We start from the raw sequence: 25,033 nt of genomic DNA, 5'->3' as shown, positions 1-25,033 counted from the left end.
GTGTAAATCATTTCAAATTCCTTTATATTAAGCAAACTAGACGGCACCGTTTTCTTTATTTTGTATTTTATTTACAGATTGCCAGGGGCACACTCCAGCACTTAGACATAATTTACAAATGCAGCATTTGTGTTTAGTGAGTTCACCAGATCAGAGGTAGTAGGGATGGGCAGGGATGTTTTCTTGATAAGTGTGTGAATTGGACCATTTTCTTGTCCTGCTAAGCATTCAAAATGTAATGAGTACTTTTGGGTTTCAGGGAAAATGTATGGAGTAAGAAGTACATTATTTTCTTTAGGAATGTAGTGAAGTGAAAATTGTCAAATATAAATTAGTGAAGTACAGATACCCCAAAAAAACTACTTAAGTAGTACTTTAAAACATTTTTACTTAAGTACTTTACACCACTGTCGACTGCAAGCCAGGCCTAATCGCCCAACATCAGTGCCCAACCTCACTAATGCTCTTGTGGCTGAATGGAAGCAAGTCCCCGCAGCAATGTTCCAACATCTAGTGGAAAGCCTTCCCAGAAGAGTGGAGGCTGTTATAGCAGCAAAGGGGGGACCAACTCCATATTAATGCCCATGATTTTGGAATGAGATGTTCGACGAGCAAGTGTCCACATACTTTTGGTCATGTAGTGTATCTGTGACCGACAGATGCATATCTGTATTCCCAGTCATGTGAAATCCATAGATTAGGGCCTAATGAATTCATTTCAATTGACTGATTTTGTTATATGAACTGTAACTCAGTAAAATCTTTGAAATCGTTGCATGTTGCATTTATTTTTGTTCAGTGTATTTGCCTACTTTAGCACTGTCATCATATTTCTATGCCACTATAAGTTAGTGTAATTTAGACTAAACAGTCACATTAGCCTCTGATGTGCAACCCATGTCTAGGGTACAAATAAATATAGTGGTACTAGCTAACTCATGTCTGACTACAACAGTGTACTAACAGCAGCAACAAATCCAAACCAACCCAGGGCCATAGCAAAACATTTCAGTTGGTTACATAGTGTAACAGCGTCACTGGCTTGGAAACCATGTGTTTGATGTATTTGATGCCATTCCACCTATTCACGTCCTCCCCAATTAAGGTGCCACCAATCTCCTGTGGCTGAAATGTAACAAAATGTGGAGAAAGTGAAGGGGTCTGAATACTTTCAGAATGTGCTGTAAGTTAAGCAATTATATTGCACTCATACAGTGCCTTCAGAAAGTTTCAATACCCCCCATCCACAGACATACATGCAAGGTATATCTAAAGCATTCCTTTAAAAGGAGTGCTTTTTAAACTGTAAATGGAGAAGTCTCCTCGATAAAACAGCACGACCTGACCAATGGCAGGCACCAGTGGGCGTTTCCTGATATCACGGCCCACATCAAGAAACGCCCTGAATTGAAATTACACCATATTGGAGCAAGGTGGCAAAAGCAGAAGGGTGCAATTGCGGCCTGCAATTTGGGGCGTTCCTGCATGTGGGCATTTCTTTATCTGCAGGAACCCTTCTTTACTTTATACTTGGTCTATTTTTAAGCTAGGACTCCCTGTACACAGCAGACGCAGGAATGCCCACTTGAAGGAACGCCCCGAATTGCGGCTCGCAATCACACACCATTGGAGAGAAAGCAGTGACGCAAGTGTCTCTGTACAGTATTCGGCTCCTCCCAACTGGTGAGCGCTAATAACTTTTGCTGCATTCATGTGCTAGTCGGATCAAGGAAACTCCGAAATGTTCGACTTGCTAACAGTTTGAACGCGGCACGTGTAGAACTACAACTAGTTAGCAAGTCGGACATTTCCGAGTTCCCACTAGCACATGAACGCGGCATAAAGCCAGCCAGCCAGCCACATCAACGTAGGTCTGACAACAAGTCGTCGACTGCTTGCACTTTTGTAGTGTATTTTTTACTTGCTTAATCCACAGATGAATAGCCTGTCGTAACAGCTAAGACATTGTTTTACAACTATAAATTAATGTAAAAACATCAAGATCGATGTCATGGAATAGTCAGTCGCCTTTTGTTTTGAAGTAGCTAGCCTAGCGTTAAGGCTGGGTGTGTAATGTTAGCTAGCTACGACGACTTTAGCAGTTAGCTACGTTTTTCAAAGGAAAAGAGGTTGTTACCGTTAACTAGCGAATAATAAACCGCAAACTGGGTTGCCTGACGTTAGTTCGTTAGTCTAGTTATCTAAAACGATTAACGTTAGTTCATTGGTTGGTTTTCTGTTATTCCTTTGGATGCGGAAGATGGCCCAGTCACCGGTTGCGGTGCAAGTGCCTGGGATGCAGGTAAGTGGAGGCCTCCCAACTTTTTCAACAACAACCACTTAGATAGCTTTCTTGCATTTAGTTGTGTAACGGTTGTTAGCTAGCTTGCAAAGCGTTGTTAGTTAGCTAGCTAGGTGTAAAGTGACACACTAACGTTAGCTAAGTAACTACAGACGCTAACTTAGCTAGCCTCTACGGGATCGGTGTCCCGTATACGGGACGGTTGAGCTAATGTGATTAGCATGACTGTTGTAAGTAACAGCAAACTTTCCAGGACATATACATGTAAAATAATAAATAAATGTCTTATATGGGCAGAAAGCTTACATTCTTGTTAATCTAAATGCACTGTCCAATTTACAGTAGCTATTACAGTGAAAAAATACCATGCTGTTGTTTGAGGAGAATGCACAACAACAAAAAACGCATCACTTCAACTGGTTTGATACATTTACCTCTGAAGGTAAATAATGTACTTACAATCCTAAGGTTCCCAGAAATAAAATGTAGCATAGTTTTGTTTGATAAAATCCCATTTTTATATTCAAATGTAGTAACTGGGTTCTACAGTTTGAACCCCTGCTGTCTCTGGCTCCACACCCGCCCAGCCATCTAGATGTGTGAAAGTTAGTGTATAAGCTAATGATCATGTATGACATTCCTGGGAGTGTGTAAACTTACATTACATTTTATATTTTAGTCATTTAGCAGACGATTTTATCCAGAGCGACTTACAGTTAGTGAGTGCATACATTTATTTTTTTATACTTCATACTGGCCCCCCGTGAGAATCGAACCCACAACCCTGGCGTTGCAAACGCCATGCTCTACCAACTGAGCTACATCCCTGCCGGCCATTCCCTCCCCTACACTGGACGACGCTGGGCCAATTGTGCGCAGCCCCATTTTGTATTACCATATCATTTTTGTATGTTCTCTATAGTTATGTACTTGGAAATGTATCAATTGACCAATTCGGCACATTTGGGCAAACTTGATACAAAATAGTCCAGTATTGCAATGCTTCACTGGATCAATCTGAAACTTTGCACAAACCCTGCTGCCATCTCGTGGCCAAAATCTAAATTGCGCCTGAACTGCAATATTATATTGTGGCCTTTCTCTTGCATTTCAAAGATGATGATGAAGAAAAACAAACATCAAAGTGTTTCCTTTTGAAATGGTATCAAGAATATGCATATCCTTGCTTCAGGTCCTAAGCTACAGGCAGTTCGATTTTTAGGCGAAAATTGAAAAAAGGGTCTGATCCTTAAGAGGCTAGTTTTGTATCCAGTTGGTGGATTGCTAGACCGTTTTTGGAGGGCATGACACAAATCAGTTAGCTAACCAGCTTTATTAGCACTCAGGTATATAACGGCAGTTCACAGGAAGGAATGACAAATGTCTGACAATGAGTATGTTTAGCTACATGTACACTAATAATTAGATATTAAACTGATTATGGTAGTACTAGGCAGAGTATGGCAATATTTATGTACACACTTTACTCTGCTGATCTTAATCGGTTTAAGCTCAAAATCAAAGTAAGCTTACGCCAATTAAAACACCTGGTTTTCTGAGCAATCTTTAGAATTATTAGGACCTGTAGCTAAACTAGAGTTTAATCGGCGGTCCAGCGGTGTATTTGATCTGCACATGTACCAGCACCGGTAGCGCAAGCCTCCATAACCTATGCGCCCCAGTCTAAACAGTTCGCATACATTATGTCGACATTTTGTGACATTTGTGTTCATTTTGATGTTCGGCAGGGTTCAAGCAAAACATTTTTTCTTGAGGCTTGTCGAAGTTGGGGTAGCCGAATTCGACTCCCCTTCGTCGGTGATTGGTCGAGAGTAGGGATTCTTCAATGAAGTGTTTGTAATTCAATGACAGATGACTCTTCATTCACATTGTATCACGTGAGAAATACTGCACCAAACATTAGTTAGATGTAAAATTGCACATGCGAAAATAAGATGATGAACAATATAACTTGTTATCTGGGACATTGCCACTGACATGCCTCCAATGGCAGGTCTGGGTTCATTGTGTGAATTATTGGCAGTTTTTTATGTTAGCAATGCATCAGTGCAGCAAGGTATCAATTTAGCTAATGTGATCATATCACACCAGAGCTAGGCTACACGTCGCTCTCGCCACTCAAACTTCCCCTCCAGTTCATTTCCAATTTATAGTACAATATTTACACGTGTGTTGGGGGAAAATGTATTCATCACCCCCATTGCTTCACTAAAATTGATTAACCGATGATCATGAAGCTATGGACAGGTTGCGTGCATGTGTTTCTATTTTCTAATAGGTGTCAATTTCATCTTCATGCCTGTCACAGCTGTCTCTATATATCCTCGTCAGTGGCGTAAAGTACTTAAGTAGAAATACTTTAAAGTACTACTTAAGTCGTTTTTTGGGGTATCTGTACTTTACTATTCATATTTTTGCCTACTTTTACTTCACTACATTCTTAAAGAATTTTTTTTACTTTTTACTCCCTACATTTTCCTTGACACCCAAAAGTACTCGTTACATTTTTAATGCTTAGCAGGACAGGAAAATCGTCCAATTCACACACTTATCAAGAGAATACGTGGTCATCCCTACTGCCTCTGAACTGGCGGACTAACTAAACACAAATGCATCGTTTGTAAATTATGTCTGAGTGTTGGAGTGTGCCCCTGGTTATCTGTAATTTTAAAACAAGAAAATGGTGCCATCTGCTTTGCTTAATATAAGGAATTTGAAATGATTTTTATTAGAACCAAATACTTTGACTTTTACCTTAATAGAAAGTTACTCAAGTATCTACAGTGCATTCGGAAAGTATTCAGACCCCTTGACTTTTTCCACATTTTGTTACATTACAGCCTGATTCTAAAATAGATGAGATTCTTATATTTTTAATCCATCTACACACAATACCCCATAATGACGAAGCGAAAACAGGCTTTTAGAATTGTTTCCAAATGTATTACAAATAAAAAAAATTGAAATACTAATTTACATAAGTATTCAGACCCTTTGCTATGAGACTCGAAATTGAGCTCAGGTGCATCCTGTTTCCATTTATCATCCTTGAGATGTTTCTATAACTTGATTGGAGTCCACCTGTGGTAAATTCAATTGATTGGACATTATTTAGAAAGGCACACACCTGTCTATATAAGGTCCCACAGTTGACAGTGCATGTCAGAGCATGAGCCATGAGCTCGGGCTCCCGAGTGGCGCAGCGGTCTAAGGCACTGCATCTCAGTGCTTGAGGCGTCACTACAGACCCCCTGGTTCAATTCCAGGCTGTATCACAACTGGCCGTGATTGGGAGTCCCATAGGGCAGCGCACATTTGGCCCAGCGTCGTCCGGGTTTGGCTGGTGTAGGCCGTCATTGTAAATAAGAATTTGTTCTTAACTGACTTGCCTAGTTAAATAAAAAAATGAGGTCAAAGGAATTGTCCGTAGAGCTCCGAGACAGGATTGTGTCGAGGCACAGAAGGGTACCAAAACATTTCTGCAGCATTGAAGGTCCCCAAGAATACAGTGTCCTCCATCATTCTTAAATGGAAGATGTTTGGAACCACCAAGACTGTTCCTAGAGCTGGCCGCCCGGCCAAACTGAGCAATTGGGGGAGAAGGGCCTTGGTCAGGGAGGTGACCAAGAATCCGATGGTCACTCTGACAGAGCTCCAGAGTTCCTCTGTGGAGATAGGAGAACCTTCCAGATAGACAACCATCTCTGCAGCATGCCACCAATCAGGCCTTTATGGTAGAGTGGCCAGAAGGAAGCCACTCCTCAGTAAAAGGCACATGACAGCCCGCTTGGAGTTTTCCAAAAGGCATCTAAAGGACTCTCAGACCATGAGAAACAAGATTCTTTGTTCTGATAGACCAAGGTTGACCTCAAGTGTCACGTCTGGAGGAAACCTGGCACCATCCCTACGTTTAAGCATGGTGGTGGCAGCATCATGCTGTGGGGATGTTTTTCAGAGGCAGGGACTGGGAGATTAGTTAGTATCGAGGGGAAAGATGAATGGAGCAAAGTACAGAGAGATCCTTGATGAAAACCTGCTCCAGAGCGCTCAGGACCTCAGACTGGGGCGAAGGTTCACCTTCCAACAGGACAATGACCCTAAGCACACAGCCAAGACAGCGCAGGAGTGGCTTCGGGACAAGTCTCTAAATGTCCTTGAGTGGCCCAGCCAGAGCCCGGACTTGAACCCGATCAAACATCTCTGGAGAGACCTGAAAATAGCTGTGCAGCGACGCTCCCCATCCAACCTGACAGAGCTTGAGAGGATCTGCAGAGAAGAATGGGAGAAACTCCCCAAATACAGGTGTACCAAGCTTGTAGTGTCATACCCAAGAAGACTCAAGGCTGTAATCGCTGCCAAAGGTGCTTCAACAAAGTACTGAGTAAAGGGTCTGAATACTTATGTAGATGTTATATTTCAGTTGTTTATTTTTAATACATTTGCACACAAAAAAATACAGTTTTTGCTTTGTCATTATGGGGTGTTGTGTGTAGATTGAGGGGTGGGGGGGACGACAATTGAATCAATTTTAGAATAAGGCTGTAACGTAACAAAATGTGGAAAATGTCAAGGGGTCTGAATACTTTCGGAATGCACTGTATACTTTTACTCAAGTATGACAATTGGGTACTTTTTCCACCACTGATTCTCGTAAATGTCTATGATAGGCTACATTGATTTAGCATTATCCTATAATTTATTTGATATTCTACAGAATGGATTTGAAGGCAAGGTTTTTAATACGTTTTTGGGAAAGGGCAAATGTGATTTGCCGATGCGTCTGAGTGAGATGCGCTGCAGGCGGCTTTGATGGATGGGTCCGTGTAGGAGTTCGCTATGTCCATTCATACAGTTTCCTAAAATAGGCCTAGCCTGTCTGGACTTCTTCTCTTTAATCAGAGAGAGAAAAAAAAAAAACGGTTTCTTGTTGCAGGATCAGCATATGTGTGAGGAATGACGACAGGTGCCAGTTTTGCGTTTCTTATCTTATTAAATGGGGTGCAACTGAATGAAACGTAGCCAAGCTCTTCATGATTTATCCTATAAGATGCATAACCTATATTCTAATATTTTAAGTAGCGTATTATTTTTTCCAGTAATATATGATTTTTCTCTCATTACTGCGTCCTCTAGCCACTTGGAACAACATATTGCCACAGAGAATGACCACAGCAGCGTTGGTGACGTAATGCGAATAGATCGGAAAAGTGGAGGGAAAAACTCGTCAGACTTGGTGTGTTTAGTGCGTCAAAATCGCAATCTGTATTTTTTTCAGAATTTCTCTCCAATCTGACATTTCTTAATTTGTATACTAGACTAATATTTAGAGATAATAACTTGAATAATAATAATGAAATGCTACTGGTAATAACAGTGTAATAGTGAAGTTGCAGAGAAAAGCCTCCCCATGGGTATGCCCCCATAGGATGACAAAGCCCCCATCCACAGGGCACGAGTTGTCACTGAATGGTTTGATGAGCATGAAAACGATGTAAACCATATGCCATGGCCGTCTCAGTCCCCGGATCTCAACCCAATTGAACAATTATGGGAGATTTTGGAGCGGCGCCTGAGACAGTGTTTTCCACCACCATCAACAAAACACCAAATGATGGAATTTCTCATGGAAGAATGGTGTCGCATCCAACCAATAGAGTTCCAGACACTTGTAGAATCTATGCCAAAGTGCATTGAAGCTGTTCTGGCTCACCCTATTAAAGAGATTTCCAAAGCCCTATTTAAAGAGCATCTGTACTTTTGTAAACTTTTTAGCCAGTAGTGCTCATGAGCCAAAAGTGGTCCCAGAAAGTTGCGTACTACATCACATGCAGATATGTGCACCATGTCATTGCTCTCACTCTGCTGTGTGCATCTTGCTAGCTGTCACTCAAATGGCGAGGGGCTGAAGCTCATTGGCTAGAACTCAAATTGCTAGGGGTCTGGCCCACGTGGGGGAAAATCTAGGGAAAATGGCTAATTTTAGATAAGACAGTAATTCTGCTCATAGATTATGCATGTATGAACTACACATTGACACATCCAGCCCAAAGCGGGAGGTTTTAAAAATACTTAGTAGTTTCCAGGTTCAGGAGCATGTCTTTAAGACACTTTATGTTGGTGTTTCCTTTATTTTGGCAGTTAGCATTCAGAAAGTATTCAGACCCTTTGACTTTTTCCAAATTTTTTACTTTACAGCCTTATTCTAAAATCGATTAAATAGTTTTTCCCCCTCATCAATCTACACACAATAACCCATAATGACAAAGCAAAAACAGGTTTTTAGAAATTGTAGCAATTTTATTATAAATAAAAAACGGAAATATAACATTTACATAGGTATTCAGACCCTTTACTCAGTACTTTGTTGAAGCACCTTTGGCAGCGATTACAGCCTTGAGTCTTCTTGGGTATGATGCTACAAGCTTGGCACACCTGTATTTGGGGAGTTTCTCCCATCCTTCTCTGCAGATCCTCTTAAGCTCTGTCAGGTTGGATGGGGAGCGTCGCTGCACAGCTATTTTCAGGTCTCTTCAGAGATGTTCAATCAGTTTCAAGTCCCGGCTCTGGCTGGGCCACTCAAGGACATTCAGAGACTTGTCCCGAAGCCACTCCTGCGTTGTCTTGGCTGTTTGCTTAGGGTCGTTGTCCTGTTGGAAGGTGACCCTTCTCCCCAGTCTGAAGTCCTGAGCGCTCTGGAGCAGGTTTTCATCAAGGATCTCTCTGTACTTTGCTCTGTTCAACTTTCCCTCAATCCTGACTACTCTACCAGTCCCTGACGCTGTAAAACATCCCCACAGCATGATGCTGCCACCACCATGCTTCACCGTAGGGTTGGTGCCAGGTTTTCTCCAGATGGGACGCTTGGCATTCAGGCCAAAGAGTTCAATCTTGGTTTCATCAGACCAGAGAATCGTGTTTCTCATGGTCTGAGAGTCCTTTAGGTGCCTTTTGGCAAAGTCCAAGTGGGCTATCATGTGCCTTTTACTGAGGGAGTGGCTTCCGTCTGGCCACTCTACCGTATAGGCCCGATTGGTGGAGTGCTGCAGAGATGGTTGTCCATCTGGAAGGTTCTCCCATCTCCACAGAGGAACTCTGGAGCTCTGTCAGAGTGACAATAGGGTTCTTGGTCACCTCCCTGACCAAGGCCCTTCTCCCCCGATTGCTCAGTTTGGCCGGGCGGCCAGCTCTAGGAATAGTCTTGGTGGTTCTAAACTTCTTCCATTTAAGACTGATGGAGGCCACTGTGTTCTTGGGGACCTTCAATGCTGCAGAAATGTTTTTGTACCCTTCCCCAGATCTGTGCCTCGACACAATCCTGTCTCTGAGCTCTACGGACAATTCCTTTGACCTCATGGCTTGGTTTCTGCTCTGACATGCACTGCCAACTGTGGGACCTTTTTATATAGACAGGTGTGTTCCTTTCCAAATCATGTCCAATCAATTTAATTTACCACAGGTGGACTACAATAAAGTTGTAGAAGCATCTCAAGGATGATCAATGGAGACAGGATGCACCTGATCTCAATTTCGAGTCTCCTAGCAAAGGGTCTGAATACTTATGTAAATTAGGTATTTCTGTTTATTTTTAATACATTTCCAAAAATGTCTAAACCAGTTTTCACTTTGCATTATAGGATATTTTGTGTAGATTGATGAGATTCTTATTTTTTAAAATCCATTTTAGAATAAGGCTGTAATGTAACAAAATGTGGAAGAAGTCAAGGGGTCTGAATACTTTCCGAATGCACTGTGTGTGTATATAGAAAGGCACAGGTGTTTGCCTTTGGTCTACTGAAAGTCTCTCTTGTGTATCCCTTGCCTTGGCAAATTATACATTGTTTAGGCTGCCATATGGTCACCGTTCACTAGATTTGGGACATGAAATAGGCCTAAGCCACTAGCTACAACTGCTGCTCTCCATTTACAGTCTGTAATCTGACATGGCTGAGAACCTTTCAGTGCAATAACGTTACATCATTAGGGCTCATCTCTGTCATTGATGATTTGACCATCAGAGGGAAGATTGCTCCATGAGAACAGTTGTGGGTGGAACTATGAAATTACTTTACCAAAGTGAGATGTTGAAAGCTTCCATGCTTTTTCAGTTATATTTTGTACACCAACTTATTCATTAGTGGTTTAGACCTTAAGGTGTTTTCTGTTTCAGTTTAGCCACACTGTCTAACACGTCTGAAATGTGACATATAAGGCAAGGAAAGTCAATTGTGACAAATATTAACATTCTCTCATTGAGTCTGAGGAAGTAGCTCATTGTCCTTTCTGCAGATGATTCTCTCCCTGCCATATTCTAGAATGCTCATTACAAAACATGGGCATTAAGGCTACTTTGCAGAACTCCAGTATTCCAGCTGCCTTGTGCGACAGCAGGAAGGCTGCATTGATAAGAGGTGGTTGATATTAGGAATTTCCCTGGGGCTTTATGACGTTTGTTCACCCTGCTTCTGGCAAATGAATTCCTAACTGCAGGATATCCACCTGTCTCTCTCCAGGGAGATCAGTAACTCCCTTTATGATTTCATCTGTTGTTTTCTCGTATAGGCATTAGACCTACCTGGAGTCCAAAGTCTGATGCTAAATCAGGCTTACTGTTTTGTGATACTGGTATGATACTGCCAACAATAACCAGTAGCATTGGCCACGTTCAAGTGTTGTTCTGTCAGCTTGAAGAGGGTGTGGCCTGAGAGGAAGGATTCCTTACTCTTTTCTTCACTCTTGTTTGCTGTGGGTAACACCTGAGTCTGAGCTAGGTTAGTTGTCAACAGTGCAGGGAAATTGGAAACGGTCCATGCACATGACGTGTGTATGTTAAATGTTGAGCATGCTGCCTGCATATTCTCTCCACAATATGCATAGAGGCCAATTCTCTTCAGCTTTTAGTTTTGAATCAGAATAGGCCTAATGAATTTAGATAGCTAGCTTCCTCCCAGGAAATTCGGCTGACTGAAGTTATTTCTAGCCAAACATGTTCTGCCATGGATGTGGTAACAAACTGATTAAGGTCCTGGGCTGGGCAGTCTCCAGATTAGCCTAGTGCTGACAGCTTTATATGAGGCAGAATGGTCTAGATGCGTGAGACATGGGGCAGGATACAGCCTCCTATAGCTGCTCTGGCCCTCTGACGCCATGAGCCAGGCTCTGCCCAGACACTAAAGCTGCTGCCATTCTAGGCAGTCCTGTCACACTGGAGCACCACACGCCCAAAGGTGACCAAAGACAAGGAAGTCATCTATTCCTTCCTCTGTGCCAACCTGCCTGACAGGGATATTAATAGTCAGGGCAGGGAGAGATCAAGGCTGGTGCCACTGACTTCCACCACTCTCTGTACAGAATAATAAATCAGTGTTTCCCCTAGTATTTCTTTCAGCAGCGGTGGTTACCAGTTAGCTGTTTTAAAGCTAATTTCCTGTAATTCTACAAATTCTTCCATGATTTATGCTGTGTTCTTATGCCATCTGAGTGACTCAAACATTATAACCATATCAATGGGGGCCCCATGCCATGACATTTAAAAAAAAAGTTTAGATTCTCCCTGACTGTCTAGTTTTTATTTAGGTAGTTGTTAGTTCTCAACGATTCTTATTTAAGAAATATATAGCTCTATTATCTTTTCTACATACTTTGTTTTTTTGGATTGGAGGCCATGATTTAGCAGCAGCGGACTACCGCTGCTAAATTAATATAGCGGAAACACTGATCAATGCACTAGGGCATAAGTCTGTCTGTGGAACCTCATTTGCCCTGTGTCAGGTCAAAACACATCTACTTCCAAGTGTTCTCAAGGCTACACCCTTCACCTTTGCTGAATTTATTTGCATCCAACAGGCTCTCTTTGCAAACATGCTTGTGGTTATCTAGGGATAGACTACATTGCAGCAACAGTGCAGATTAGGCTATATGGATTTTTCAAATTGGGTAGGCTAATCTTTTATAAAACAGTTGATCATCAGTTTTATATAGCCGGCCAATCAATAAACTATGCAGCCACACCGTTCAACGTTTAATGCAAGAAATGGCAACTTCCTGTTTTCAACTCATTCAACAGTATAAACTAGCCACATAAAATAAGGCTGTTATGAAGGAGATTTCGCCGAAACGTAAATCTCTTTGTAGGTCTCGTGAATAAATGATCAGGTCTCTGCTGAAACAGTGCTCCTTCTTTTTTATTTTCCTGGATCGTCACCTGTTGTAGTGTCCTGGGGTAAGGGATGTTGTTTTAGCCACATAACTGCTATGTCTCTGAACCTGCAGAACAGCCGGACGGACCCTGAGGAGCTGTTCACCAAGCTGGAGCGTATTGGGAAGGGCTCCTTCGGCGAGGTGTTCAAGGGCATAGACAACCGCACCCAGAATGTGGTGGCCATCAAGACCATTGACCTGGAGGAGGCTGAGGATGAGATCGAGGACATCCAGCAGGAGATCACCGTGCTCAGCCAGTGTGACAGCCCCTACGTAACCAAGTACTACGGCTCCTACCTCAAGGTAACACACACTGCAGTCGTTCCACCTCAAAAAGCACAAGAAAGAGGATTGACACCCACCATCTCAGATTGTTCTGAAATCGTTTCTGTAGTTAGAAACAAGATGAGCATTCCTGAAAGATTTGGTTGAAATATAATCTGAGAAATTAAGCAAATAGATTGCACCCAAATTGGCCATTTCTAAATATAGTACCTTACATCCGATTTGGATCATAATTTTTCCTAACAATGAGTAAGACATGATGAATCCAATAAAATGATCAAAAGCCACCCACAGACCCCCAACACCCCATGCCAATCCCACCACAACAACCAGTATAAAGTATCAGTTCTTTGTCTGACAAGTAGTATGGAGCTGTGGCTTGGAGTATTACTTTTTTATTCTATGTGTTTTCTGTAAGTATATGGAGTATCCAGCCAAAAAATAGCCGAAATACACAGCTAAATTATTGAATACTTTAATGACTTTACATCCTAGATTGGTAAAATGAGTTGTGGTATTGAGTAGAAAACATGACTTTACAATTAAAATGACTGAAAATGTATGAATTCAGTGTGTTAGTTGTTTTGGATATCGTGTGGGCCTAGGCCTATATGATCAGGACTATCTTCTAAGTAAGAGAATATTAAACCTTTTGTTTTACATTTAACCTGTCTTCTCTTGAGATTAAAGTCATATTTACAGTTTTACCTCAAGATATGAATTGCCACAATGATGTTTGTTCTTCAAATTATGTATTTTATTTGCTCTGCTGCTGTGGACACTTAGGGTAAGGAAACCAATGTCATTTTGTAATTTGGGTGAACTATCCCTTTAACAGTTTGGCCTATCAATCAATGTGGGTGGGATTGTCAGGGGAGGGGGCAGGATGTTTTAGTCACAGAGTTGGTAGGGTTTCAGACCTGTCAATCAATCACTGTGAGTGGGACTTTGAGGGAAGGCAGTAGATTAGTAATCTACTCAGAAAAAGGAGTCTAGTCTTTAAATATACTTTGTGGCAAAAACATAAGAAAAAAAGGTTGTGTTCTGTCAAGTAAACATGGATTCCCTGTTGAGAATCAATATAGAATAGCATATTGTAGCACAACATTTCAGGGGGAGGGAGTAGGGCTGTGGCGGTCATGACATTTTGTCAGCTGGTGATTGTCAAGCAAAAAACTGCCGGTCTCACGGTAATTGACCGTTAATTAACATAAACACATTTAGCATCTCCTGGCTTCCACACATAGCCTACAAGCAACTGATGCAGACCTTTGGAACATCTACAATTAAATCCATGTAATATAGCCTACACCATCACAATAAATCCATTATTTATTTTAGACAGGGCTAAAGAAACATGATATGAAGAAAATGTAGTCTATTTCAGAAGAACAGAATAGCATACTCTGAGTTGTCCTTATGTTAGGCCCTGATCTGGCTATGCCATATGGCTGTGGGCTACAGTAGATTATTTAACAGACAAGATTTGCTTAGAATTCCATGGCATTATTTTATAGTATGAAGAATACAATTGAACATAGCTGAATAAAATAGAAATGCTATTTTCTCCAAACAATTTGAGGGAGTGTGCACATGTAGCTATTCTGTGTTGAGCGTTTAACAAAGAAACAGGTACTCCTATATGCTTAATTTAGAGTTATTTATGTAACTTTAGTTGTGATACAAATGTTGGGCTATATGTTTAGATTTTTAATACATTCTAAGGCTGCATGATGCGACTAATGATGATTTGAAAAAAGTCGCATGAAAGGCATGAGCTCTGCTTTGTTTTTTGCGCCGGTTGTACACACTTCATCAGTCTCTCATTCACAATTTGACAAGCACTTGCTAATGCCTCAAAATTCCCGGCGGCATCCCATTTGTGTAGCCGTAATGCCCCCTAATAAAATCCATGCCCTTCCCCCGGCTGTGTGCTCCGAAGCACCTCTCACTCACATGGCTCTCTGTCACGTGATCGGGTCTTTCTCACAGAGACATGGGGAACGCAACTGTGCGTGTCCTTATCCAATTCCGTGGCGCATATTTAAGATATGGGAAGAACTGTCCACATTTTACTTTTCGTCAGCCAACAAGATGAGTAGGGCTAACGAACAGCAAAAACCTAGCCTATGTCCATATACAATCCCCCATAGTACAAAAGTTGACCTATTCTGTGCAATAAATAAATATTCCAAACATAGTCTGGGACAGTTGTGGGATGCGATACATCCCAAATTAATACAACCACTAGCATCAAAAAACATTTTTTAAGCAATGAGGCTGACGCAACAAATCAGAACGTTTTGCTTAAAATGTTGATAAACTATTAGGCTATTTCTTCACATTATTATAAGCGCAGCAATACACACGGCAGTAGGCTATAAGCGCGAATATTCCATTAGCGGGAAAACAGCATTCTCAAAAGTGACCGCAAATGCGATTATGCATGTAATGAAGTTCATAATAAAGGTGCATTTATTATGGTGAAAATGATCTTCCCCAAACTGAAACTCACGCGCTGCATATGTCTGCCAGTTAGCCTCTACATCTGTTGTAAAGCAGATTAATGTGCTTAATTTTAAGAAGTAATTTGGCCACTTTAGTTGTGATACAAACCTCATCAAAGCATATACAGTTGAAGTCGGAAGTTTAAATACACTTAGGTTGGAGTCATTAAAACTAGTTTTTCAACCACTCCACACATTTCTTGTTAACAAACTATAGTTTTGGCAAGTCGGTTAGGACATCTACTTTGTAATTTTTCCAACAATTGTTTACAGACAGATTATTTCACTTATAATTCACTGTATCACAATTCGAGGGTCAGATGTTTCCATACACTAAGTTGACTGTGCCTTTAAACAGCTTGGAAAATTCCAGAAAATGATGTCATGGCTTTAGAAGCTTCTGATAAGCTAATTTACATAATTTGAGTCAATTGGAGGTGTACCTGTGGATGTATTTCAAGGCCTACGTTCAAACTCAGTGCCTCTTTGCTTGACATCATGGGAAAATCAAAAGAAACAACCAAGACCTCAGGGGAAAAAAAATGTAGACCTCCACAAGTCTGGTTCATCCTTGGGAGCAATTTTCAAACGCCTGAAGGTACCACGTTCATCTGTACAAACAATAGTACGCAAGTATAAACACCATGGGACCACGCAGCCGTCATACCGCTCAGGAGTGAGATGCGTTCTGTCTCCTAGAGATGAACGTACTTTGGTGCGAAAAGTGCAAATCAATCCCAGAACAACAGCAAAGGACCTTGTGAAGATGCTGGAGGAAACAGGTAGAAAAGTATCTATATCCACAGTAAAACGAGTCCTATATCGACATAACCTGAAAGGCCGCTCAGCAAGGAAGAAGCCTCTGCTCCAAAACCACCTTAAAAAAGCCAGACTACGGTTTGTAACTACACATGGGGACAAAGATTGTACTTTCTGGATAAATGTCCTCTGGTCTGATGAAACAAAAATAGAACTGTTTGGCCACAATGACCATCGTTATGTTTGGAGGAAAAAGGGGGATGCTTGCAAGCCGAAGAACACCATCCCAACCGTGAAGCACGGGGGTGGCAGCATCATGCTGTGGGGGTGCTCTGCTGCATGAGGGACTGGTGCACTTCACAAAATAGATGGCATCATGAGGAAGGAAAATTATGTGGATATATTGAAGCAACATCTCAAGAAATCAGTCATGAAGTTCAAGTTTGGTCGCAAGTGGGTCTTCCAAATAGACAATGACCCCAAGCATACTTCAAAAGTTGTGGCAAAATGGCTTAAGGACAACGAAGTCAAGGTATTGGAGTGGACATCACAAAGCCCTGACCTCAATCCTATAGAACATTTGTTGGCAGAACTGAAAAAGCGTGTGCGAGCAAGGAGGCCAACGAACCTGACTCAGTTACACCAGCTCTGTCAGGAGGAATGGGCCAAAATTCACCCAGCTTATTGTGGGAAGCTTGTGGAAGGCTACCCGAAACGTTTGACCGAAGTTAAACAATTTTAAAGGCAATGCTACCAAATACTAATTGAGTGTATGTAAACTTCTGACCCACTGGGAATGTGATGAAAGAAATAAAAGCTGAAATAAATCATTCGCTCTACTATTATTCTGACATTTCACGTTCTTAAAATAAAGTGGTGATCCTAACTGACCTAAGACAGGGAATTTTTACTAGGATTAAATGTCAGGAATTGTGAAAAACTGAGTTTAAATGTATTTGGCTAAGGTGTATGTAAACTTCCGACTTCAACTGTAGGCCTATGGGCTAGGCTACATTAGGTGTGGGACTCTGATTTTGAAAAAGTCGCAAAAAAGGCATGCACTGTTTCTTGCCTTACCGCACACAAGCTGGGCATCATTCACAAGTGATAATATACAGTGCATTCGGAAAGTATTCAGACCCCTTGACCTTTTCCACATTTTGTTACGTTACAGCCTTATTCTAAAATGGATTAAATACCTTTTCCCCCTCATCAATCTACACACACTACCCCATAATGACAAAGCGAAAACTGTTTTTTAGACATTTTTGCAAAAAATAAATACAGAAATGCCTTATTTACATAAGTATTCAGACCCTTTGCTATGAGACTCGAAATTGAGCTCAGGTGCATCCTGTTTCCATTGATCATCCTTGAGATGTTTCTGCAACTTGATTGGAGTCAAATTCAATTGATTGGACATGATTTGGAAAGGCACACACCTGTCTATATAAGGTCCCACAGTTGACCGTGCCTGTCAGAGCAAAAACCAAGCCATCAGTTTGACGGAATTGTCTGTAGAGCTCCGAGACAGGATTGCTTCGAGGCACAGATCTGGGGAAGGGTACCAAATAATGTCTGCAGCATTGAAGGTCCCCAAGAACACAGTGGCCTCCATCATTCTTAAATAGAAGAAGTTTGGAACCACCAAGACTCCTCCTAGAGCTGGCCGCCCGGCCAAACTGAGCAATCGGGGGAGAAGGGCCTTGGTCAGGGAGGTGACCAAGAACCCGATGGTCACTCTGACAGAGCTCCAGAGTTCCACTGTGGCGATGGGAGAACCTTCCAGAAGGACAACCATCTCTGCAGCACTCCACTAATCAGGCCTTTATGGTAGAGTGGCCAGACGGAAGCCACTCCCTCAGTAAAAGGCACATGACAGCCGGTTTGGTGTTTGCCAAAAGGCACCTAAAGGACTCTGACCTTGAGAAACAAGATTCTCTGGTCTGATGAAACCAAGATTGAACATTTTGGCCTGAATGCTACATCAGCAGCATCAGAGCTTGGAGAAGCCTAATTACCGTGACTAAACTTTCACGTGGAATTTGACTGCTGTCATGACTCGTGACCGCCGGTGTGGCAGTAATACGGTTACCGTAACAGCCCTAGGAGGGAGTCTAGTCTACTCTTTCAATTTAATTTATTGTGGCAAAAACCTAAGAAAAACTGTTGTTTTCTGTGAAGTAAACATGGGTTCCCTGTTGAGAATCAATATAGAATAGCATATTGACTCACAAATATCATATTGGGGGGGGGGGATCACCAGATTCACAGGGAATACGTTACATAGGATAAAGAAGCAATACTCCAAGCCCAACTCCATACTACTTGTCAGTCATAGAGAACTGATACTGTATACTGGTTGTTGGGGTGGGTGGCTTAGACCATTGTATTGCATTCCTCATATCTTACTCATTGGTGGGAAGAATTTTGGTTTAGATCAGATGTTGGGTACTATATTTATTGAATATTATGTGAACCCTAAAAATTCAAATGGCCAATTTGGGTGCAATCAATTAACTTAATTTCTCAGCGATCAAATTACTACATTACTAAAGCTTTGTTTCAAGTTGTGAGTGTATACAGCTACAATTCAAAAGGAGGTGTTAATGTCTGTTCCTTAAACGGTAACGGCTCTGTCCGTACCATAGAAATACACAGTGTCACTTAACAGAAGAACCCTCTTTGTTACAATACCTGTATTTCTAGAAGAGAGGGAGCTGTGACTCACCCCTGGTTTGCCAGGGCCTTGAAATGTTTGCTGAGAGCGGTGTGGCGTGATGAACGTCAGCTTTTCCATCTTTCGCTCTGAGTATGCTCTTGTTCTGCAGCCCACCTTCTCCATCATGCCTCAGTCTGGAGCATAGTGTGAATATATGGGTCAGTTTGGGAGTCTTATTGGATGATATCCAATATGTTAGTGAAGTGGAAAACTCCCAGGCTTCACACGTTGGTACTTGGCAGGGACTTTGTGTATCTGGGCTTGGGTAGAGGGCATTGGTGAGGTTGCCACATACAGTAGGTTCTTTCTATTTGCACATAAAATACATTCTGCATGGAAAACATGTTCACAGCCATGTGTAGCTCCTAGATGAGGTTTAAATTAAAATCATCGGAGTGGCTGCGGATCTGACTTTTCTGGACCCCTATTCCCGGAAGCTGAAGGTCCCGAAGCTTCTGCGCATGTGTGGAATTCTCTACTTATACACACAGTCTCTGCTTTACTCGTAGAGAACAGGCTACTCTGGCGAATGGTGCTCATTTAATAAAGTTAAATCAAATGTTTGCAAGATCATATAACGATAGTATTGTACATAAGAGAACCAAATATAATAGCATAGTATAACGTTACTGTAAGACAAAAAACACCACCTCCATGTATTATGAGATTTTAGGGTGATTGTGCAAATGGTCTTATTTTTCTCTCATGTGGCCACAACTGAACAGCTTAACTAAGAAGATCTAAATGCATATCCCCATGAAACTGATTGGGATCAAATGGTTGGCATGCAGATGCTGCATGGACATTTCACCGGTAAAACTTTAAGAATGATAATGAATGATTGACAGTGAGAAATATGAAGGGTGGGTGACCACAAAAACGTGTACTTAAGAAGGCTAGAGGTAAAGAAACACGTGCAGAACATGATACAGATCTTTCCGGGGGTGGTTACCTACGGCTCCACAGCCTCGGCCTAAAATAATTTCTAATGGTTCCCTCTTTTCTACCTATCTGTGTACAGGGCAGTAAGCTATGGATCATTATGGAGTACCTTGGTGGTGGCTCAGCTCTGGACCTGGTAAGAGTTAGAATACGATATGTGAATGTTTCTTACAATGTCTGTTGGTGGGTTTGCGTATGTGTGTTCACTGTATATGTCTTGTGTCTAGCTGCGAGCAGGGCCATTTGATGAGTTTCAGATTGCGACCATGTTGAAGGAGATCTTGAAGGGCCTGGACTACCTCCACTCCGAGAGGAAGATTCACAGGGACATCAAAGGTGTGTGTAGAATATCTTTCACAGAGACGAGCTGCAGTATTACAGGGTTAATATATCAGGTAGTCAGAGACGAGCTGCAGTATTACAGGGTTAATATATCAGGTAGTCAGAGACGAGCTGCAGTATTACAGGGTTAATATATCAGGTAGTCAGAGACGAGCTGCAGTATTACAGGGTTAATATATCAGGTAGTCAGAGACGAGCTGCAGTATTACAGGGTTAATATATCAGGTAGTCAGAGACGAGCTGCAGTATTACAGGGTTAATATATCAGGTAGTCAGAGACGAGCTGCAGTATTACAGGGTTAATATATCAGGTAGTCAGAGACGAGCTGCAGTATTACAGGGTTTATATATCAGGTAGTCAGAGACGAGCTGCAGTATTACAGGGTTAATATATCAGGTAGTCAGAGACGAGCTGCAGTATTACAGGGTTAATATATCAGGTAGTCAGAGACGAGCTGCAGTATTACAGGGTTAATATATCAGGTAGTCAGAGACGAGCTGCAGTATTACAGGGTTAATATATCAGGTAGTCAGAGACGAGCTGCAGTATTACAGGGTTAATATATCAGGTAGTCAGAGACGAGCTGCAGTATTACAGGGTTAATATATCAGGTAGTCAGAGACGAGCTGCAGTATTACAGGGTTAATATATCAGGTAGTCAGAGACGAGCAGCAGTATTACAGGGTTAATATATCAGGTAGTCAGAGACGAGCTGCAGTATTACAGGGTTAATATATCAGGTAGTCAGAGACGAGCAGCAGTATTACAGGGTTTATATATCAGGTAGTCTAGCTCTTGTGCCAGTAGTGTGTCATGTATTGATTTCACTCATTGATGTTGTCATCATGGTTGTGTGTTTGGTTTGGCAGCGGCCAACGTGCTCCTGTCAGAGTGTGGCGAAGTGAAGCTGGCAGACTTTGGCGTGGCGGGCCAGCTGACAGACACCCAGATCAAACGGGAGACGTTCGTGGGCACGCCCTTCTGGATGGCCCCTGAGGTTATCCAACAGTCTGCCTACGACTCCAAGGTTACCAGCTTTCTGTTCTCTTCTGTGTTTAGTGGAGGGCACTTGAGTTGAAGGCTTTTCCTCTTTTTATGACATAAACATGCTGTCAAATCCCACAAACTTACTTCACATAATCCCAGTCCCTCCCTAACACACACTCACCCTCCTCCAGGCTGATATCTGGTCTCTGGGCATCACTGCCATTGAGCTGGCCAAGGGTGAGCCTCCCAACTCAGACATGCACCCCATGCGGGTCCTGTTCCTCATACCAAAGAACACCCCACCCACCCTCAGCGGAGACTTCTCCAAGACCTTCAAAGAGTTTATAGACTCCTGCCTCAACAAAGACCCTTCATTTGTAAGTACAATGCCTGAGGACTTTGTCTTTATTTCTCGTTCCATTACTTGACTATCTTGCATTATTTAATGGTAGTCCATATAGTCGTTGTTGGTTAGCCTGCCTTTAATTGTGGGCCAATTTCCCCCTTTTATAGAGGCCAACAGCTAAGGAGCTTCTGAAGCACAAGTTCATAGTGAAGAATGCCAAGAAGACGTCCTTCCTCACTGAGCTGATAGACAGGTTGAAACGCTGGAAGGCTGAGGGACACAGTGACGGAGACTCCAGCTCTGACGACTCTGACTCGTGAGTAGTGAAGGCTCTAAACATTGTACCCCTTACTGACAGTTGGTAAAGATCTGAGACCCTGTCTGAACTACAGTAACATTAAACCTGTGGATAATCCTATCTGTTGTCTGACTCCAGGGAGTCCAGCAACAAGGAGAATGACTCGTCCCAGCCAGGCTGGTCCTTTACTACTGTTCGCAAGAAGAAAGACCCTAAGGTGTCCAATGGAATGGTGAGTTGGCCTGAGTGGGAGGACCAGGAAGAGAATGTAACTACAATGTTAGTTGTGTGATTAGTGGGCTAATACAAACAGTTGTGTCTAATGTTCTCCTCTGCTCTCCATTTGATGACAGGACCAAGACCTCCTGAAGAAGTCTGCCAGCTTGACCACACTGATCGCCCCGGTATTCACTGAGGTAGGGACTCTACATCAGCGCTCTTTTATAACAGTTGTAAAAAGTAGTTAAGTAATCTATATTGTTTTGTCTTTCTGTCTATCCATTTCCACCGCTCTTAGCTGAAGCTGCAGCGCAGGGATGGAGAGATAAAGGGAGTGATAGAGGAGCTGGAGAAAAGCCTCCACCTGGCTGAGGACATCTGCCCTGGAGTCACAGACAAGATGGTCAACCGGATCATCGACAAGTTCCAGAGGTGAGTTCGGGAACAGCAGGGGAGTACGAGGGGAGGGGGGGGGAACTAGAGGTAGTGATGTAGACTAGAGGATTGGCTGGGTGGTTGGTAGAAGTAGTGATGTAGACTAGAGGATTGGCTGGGTGGTTGGTAGAAGTAGTGATGTAGTGATGTAGACTAGAGGATTGGCTGGGTGGTTGGTAGAAATAGTGATGTAGACTAGAGGATTGGCTGGGTGGTTGGTAGAGGTAGTGATGTAGACTAGAGGATTGGCTGGGTGGTTGGTAGAAGTAGTGACGTAGACTAGAGGATTGGCTGGGTGGTTGGTAGAGGTAGTGATGTAGACTAGAGGATTGGCTGGGTGGTTGGTAGAAGTAGTGACGTAGACTAGAGGATTGGCTGGGTGGTTGGTAGAAGTAGTGATGTAGACTAGAGGATTGGCTGGGTGGTTGGTAGAAGTAGTGATGTAGACTAGAGGATTGGCTGGGTGGTTGGTAGAAGTAGTGATGTAGACTAGAGGATTGGCTGGGTGGTTGGTAGAAGTAGTGATGTAGACTAGAGGATTGGCTGGGTGGTTGGTAGAAGTAGTGACGTAGACTAGAGGATTGGCTGGGTGGTTGGTAGAAGTAGTGATGTAGACTAGAGGATTGGCTGGGTGGTTGGTAGAAGTAGTGACGTAGACTAGAGGATTGGCTGGGTGGTTGGTAGAAGTAGTGATGTAGACTAGAGGATTGGCTGGTAGAAGTAGTGACGTAGACTAGAGGATTGGCTGGGTGGTTGGTAGAAGTAGTGATGTAGACTAGAGGATTGGCTGGGTGGTTGGTAGAAGTAGTGATGTAGACTAGAGGATTGGCTGGGTGGTTGGTAGAAGTAGTGATGTAGACTAGAGGATTGGCTGGGTGGTTGGTAGAAGTAGTGATGTAGACTAGAAGATTGGCTGGGTGGTTGGTAGAAGTGGATTACATGTTACAATTTGGATCAGGTGGCCTTCAACTGTGTTTTTCCTGTGGACTTTCCCATCAGATTTTCTGTGAGTTAGTGGCATGTGGAGGGCAGGTTTAGACGCTTGATGAGGACCACGCCTCCAGAGTGCATCATCAGCCTCTATGCCTTTTCCATCATCCCCCCATTCCTTTTCCCATCATCCTCCATGCCTCTCCTCTGATCAGCTCCCCCAGGACCATTGGATGCAGGGAAAGAGGGAGGACTCCTGCTGTGCACACTCACTGATCTTATAACCAAAAAAGGATTTTTTTAAAAATGTATATTTGTTGAAATATGTTTATGCTATTTTATTTAACCCCTTTTAAAAGTAGGCTCAAGCTGGTGCCCAAAGCAGAGCGTGTTACTGTTATAGTAGCCAATAGTATTTTAGTTTAGTAATATTTTAAGTTTTTTTTATTTTCTTTTTTTTTATATAAGGATGTAACATCAATCTTCTGCTGAGCATAAGACATCTACTTAAGTCGGATATTAAGGATAGTTTACTGCTACTAAAAATGTTGAAGTAGCTATATTTTAGATGTTCAGTGTACTGCACTTGTTTCTGATGTCTAGCTTACCATCTTCATAATGTCACTTGTAGCATTTAGAAACCTGCTGTTTGGAGAACTGCATATCTAGTCAAACCACAGGAGTTCAATACCTCTGCTGAGAGCAGTCCGTGGGTGGGGAAAGGCTCAGACCAGTGAATGTCCATAGAATGGAAACTTCTGTTCGGTGATAATTGGAAAGGGGTCGCTTGTTTGGGCATTAGGAAAGATTGTACAGGAAATGGGAGGACTTTGCTGCGCAAAAGATGTATCATGCTCTCTCATTCCAAAAGATACAAATCATATCTATCTTATGGGATCTTAGCTCTATAAGGGCAATCCCATTGGAGCCTTTGGAGATCCACTTCTGAAGGAAATATGCACTGCACACACTTTGACGGGGGTGGAGCTTTTTCTAAATATGCTTGCTAGTTATTTCCCTACTTAGACTAGATCTCAAGGGAGATGGGGTACTTTTCTGTCTTAAAGACACTATGCTCTCCCTCTACCAAAAATACTTGACAAATGCGCAAGTGAAATGGCAATGTCGGTATTGTGGACGTGTAATGTTTGAAACATTGGTCTGAGTCCTTGAGGACTCTACGTGGAGTCACGTCTCTTTGAACAAATCCCAAATAAAGATTTTCTTGAATTTTATCAGCCAAGCTCAGACACATACAAAAGGGTGCCATCTTTGGTGTGGTGGTGACAGAGCCCCTTTTGGAAGGGAGGAAGTATGCCAACTAAACATCCAATGGTGCCTAAAACTTAATTGTAGTGATATTCTCTATTTAATTGTGGTCATGTATCATCGAATGCATTAAATATTAATAATACATTTTGCCAGAGTGTTTCAAGTTTGTGAAGGCAATAAGGCATTTGATCATTGCATATTTTTGTATTTCCTCATAAATGACATGCAGATGGAAAACAAGATTTTTTTTATATTTCTGTATCTGAACTTTATAAAATAAACTGTTGACTTAGCTTTACAGGAAGCTGTCAAATGTATATATTGGATATTCTTTGCTTCAATCGTTACAAAATTCATTTTGGTTTGGTCTTGAAAATAAATATTTAAATTATGAATTCCTGTGTTTCTTTTATTGAATTTGTCAGTCCATAAAAATACATGTAATTGCATCAGTATCTTTCAACGGCA

General features: G+C 42.1%; 1 protein-coding gene across 1 annotated transcript; it reads left to right on the top strand.

The window, feature by feature from the left end:
• Positions 1–1,858: 1,858 nt before the first annotated feature.
• LOC311143014 (serine/threonine-protein kinase 26-like) lies at positions 1,859–24,960 on the top strand. Its single transcript, XM_084178808.1, has 11 exons — positions 1,859–2,302; positions 12,593–12,823; positions 19,815–19,871; positions 19,963–20,071; positions 20,948–21,105; positions 21,257–21,442; positions 21,579–21,727; positions 21,848–21,941; positions 22,063–22,125; positions 22,227–22,360; positions 23,363–24,960. The coding sequence occupies exons 1-11, from the start codon at positions 2,252–2,254 to the stop codon at positions 23,376–23,378; spliced, it is 1,248 nt and encodes a 415-aa protein (XP_084034934.1). The 5' UTR covers positions 1,859–2,251; the 3' UTR covers positions 23,379–24,960.
• Positions 24,961–25,033: the final 73 nt, after the last annotated feature.

The sequence above is a fragment of the Coregonus lavaretus genome (assembly GCF_964263955.1).
Source record: "Coregonus lavaretus genome assembly, chromosome: 15".
In the NCBI taxonomy this organism is placed as follows: domain Eukaryota; kingdom Metazoa; phylum Chordata; class Actinopteri; order Salmoniformes; family Salmonidae; genus Coregonus; species Coregonus lavaretus.
This window is presented reverse-complemented; position numbering and strand designations above follow the sequence as displayed.

Coding starts and splice junctions, on each gene's coding strand:
- LOC311143014 (XM_084178808.1), top strand. CDS start 2,252: ATGCGGAAGATGGCCCAGTCACCGGTTGCGGTGCAAGTGCCTGGGATG. Junction 21,106..21,256: donor AGTCTGCCTACGACTCCAAG/GTTACCAGCTTT, acceptor ACCCTCCTCCAG/GCTGATATCTGGTCTCTGGG. Junction 21,443..21,578: donor TCAACAAAGACCCTTCATTT/GTAAGTACAATG, acceptor CCCCTTTTATAG/AGGCCAACAGCTAAGGAGCT.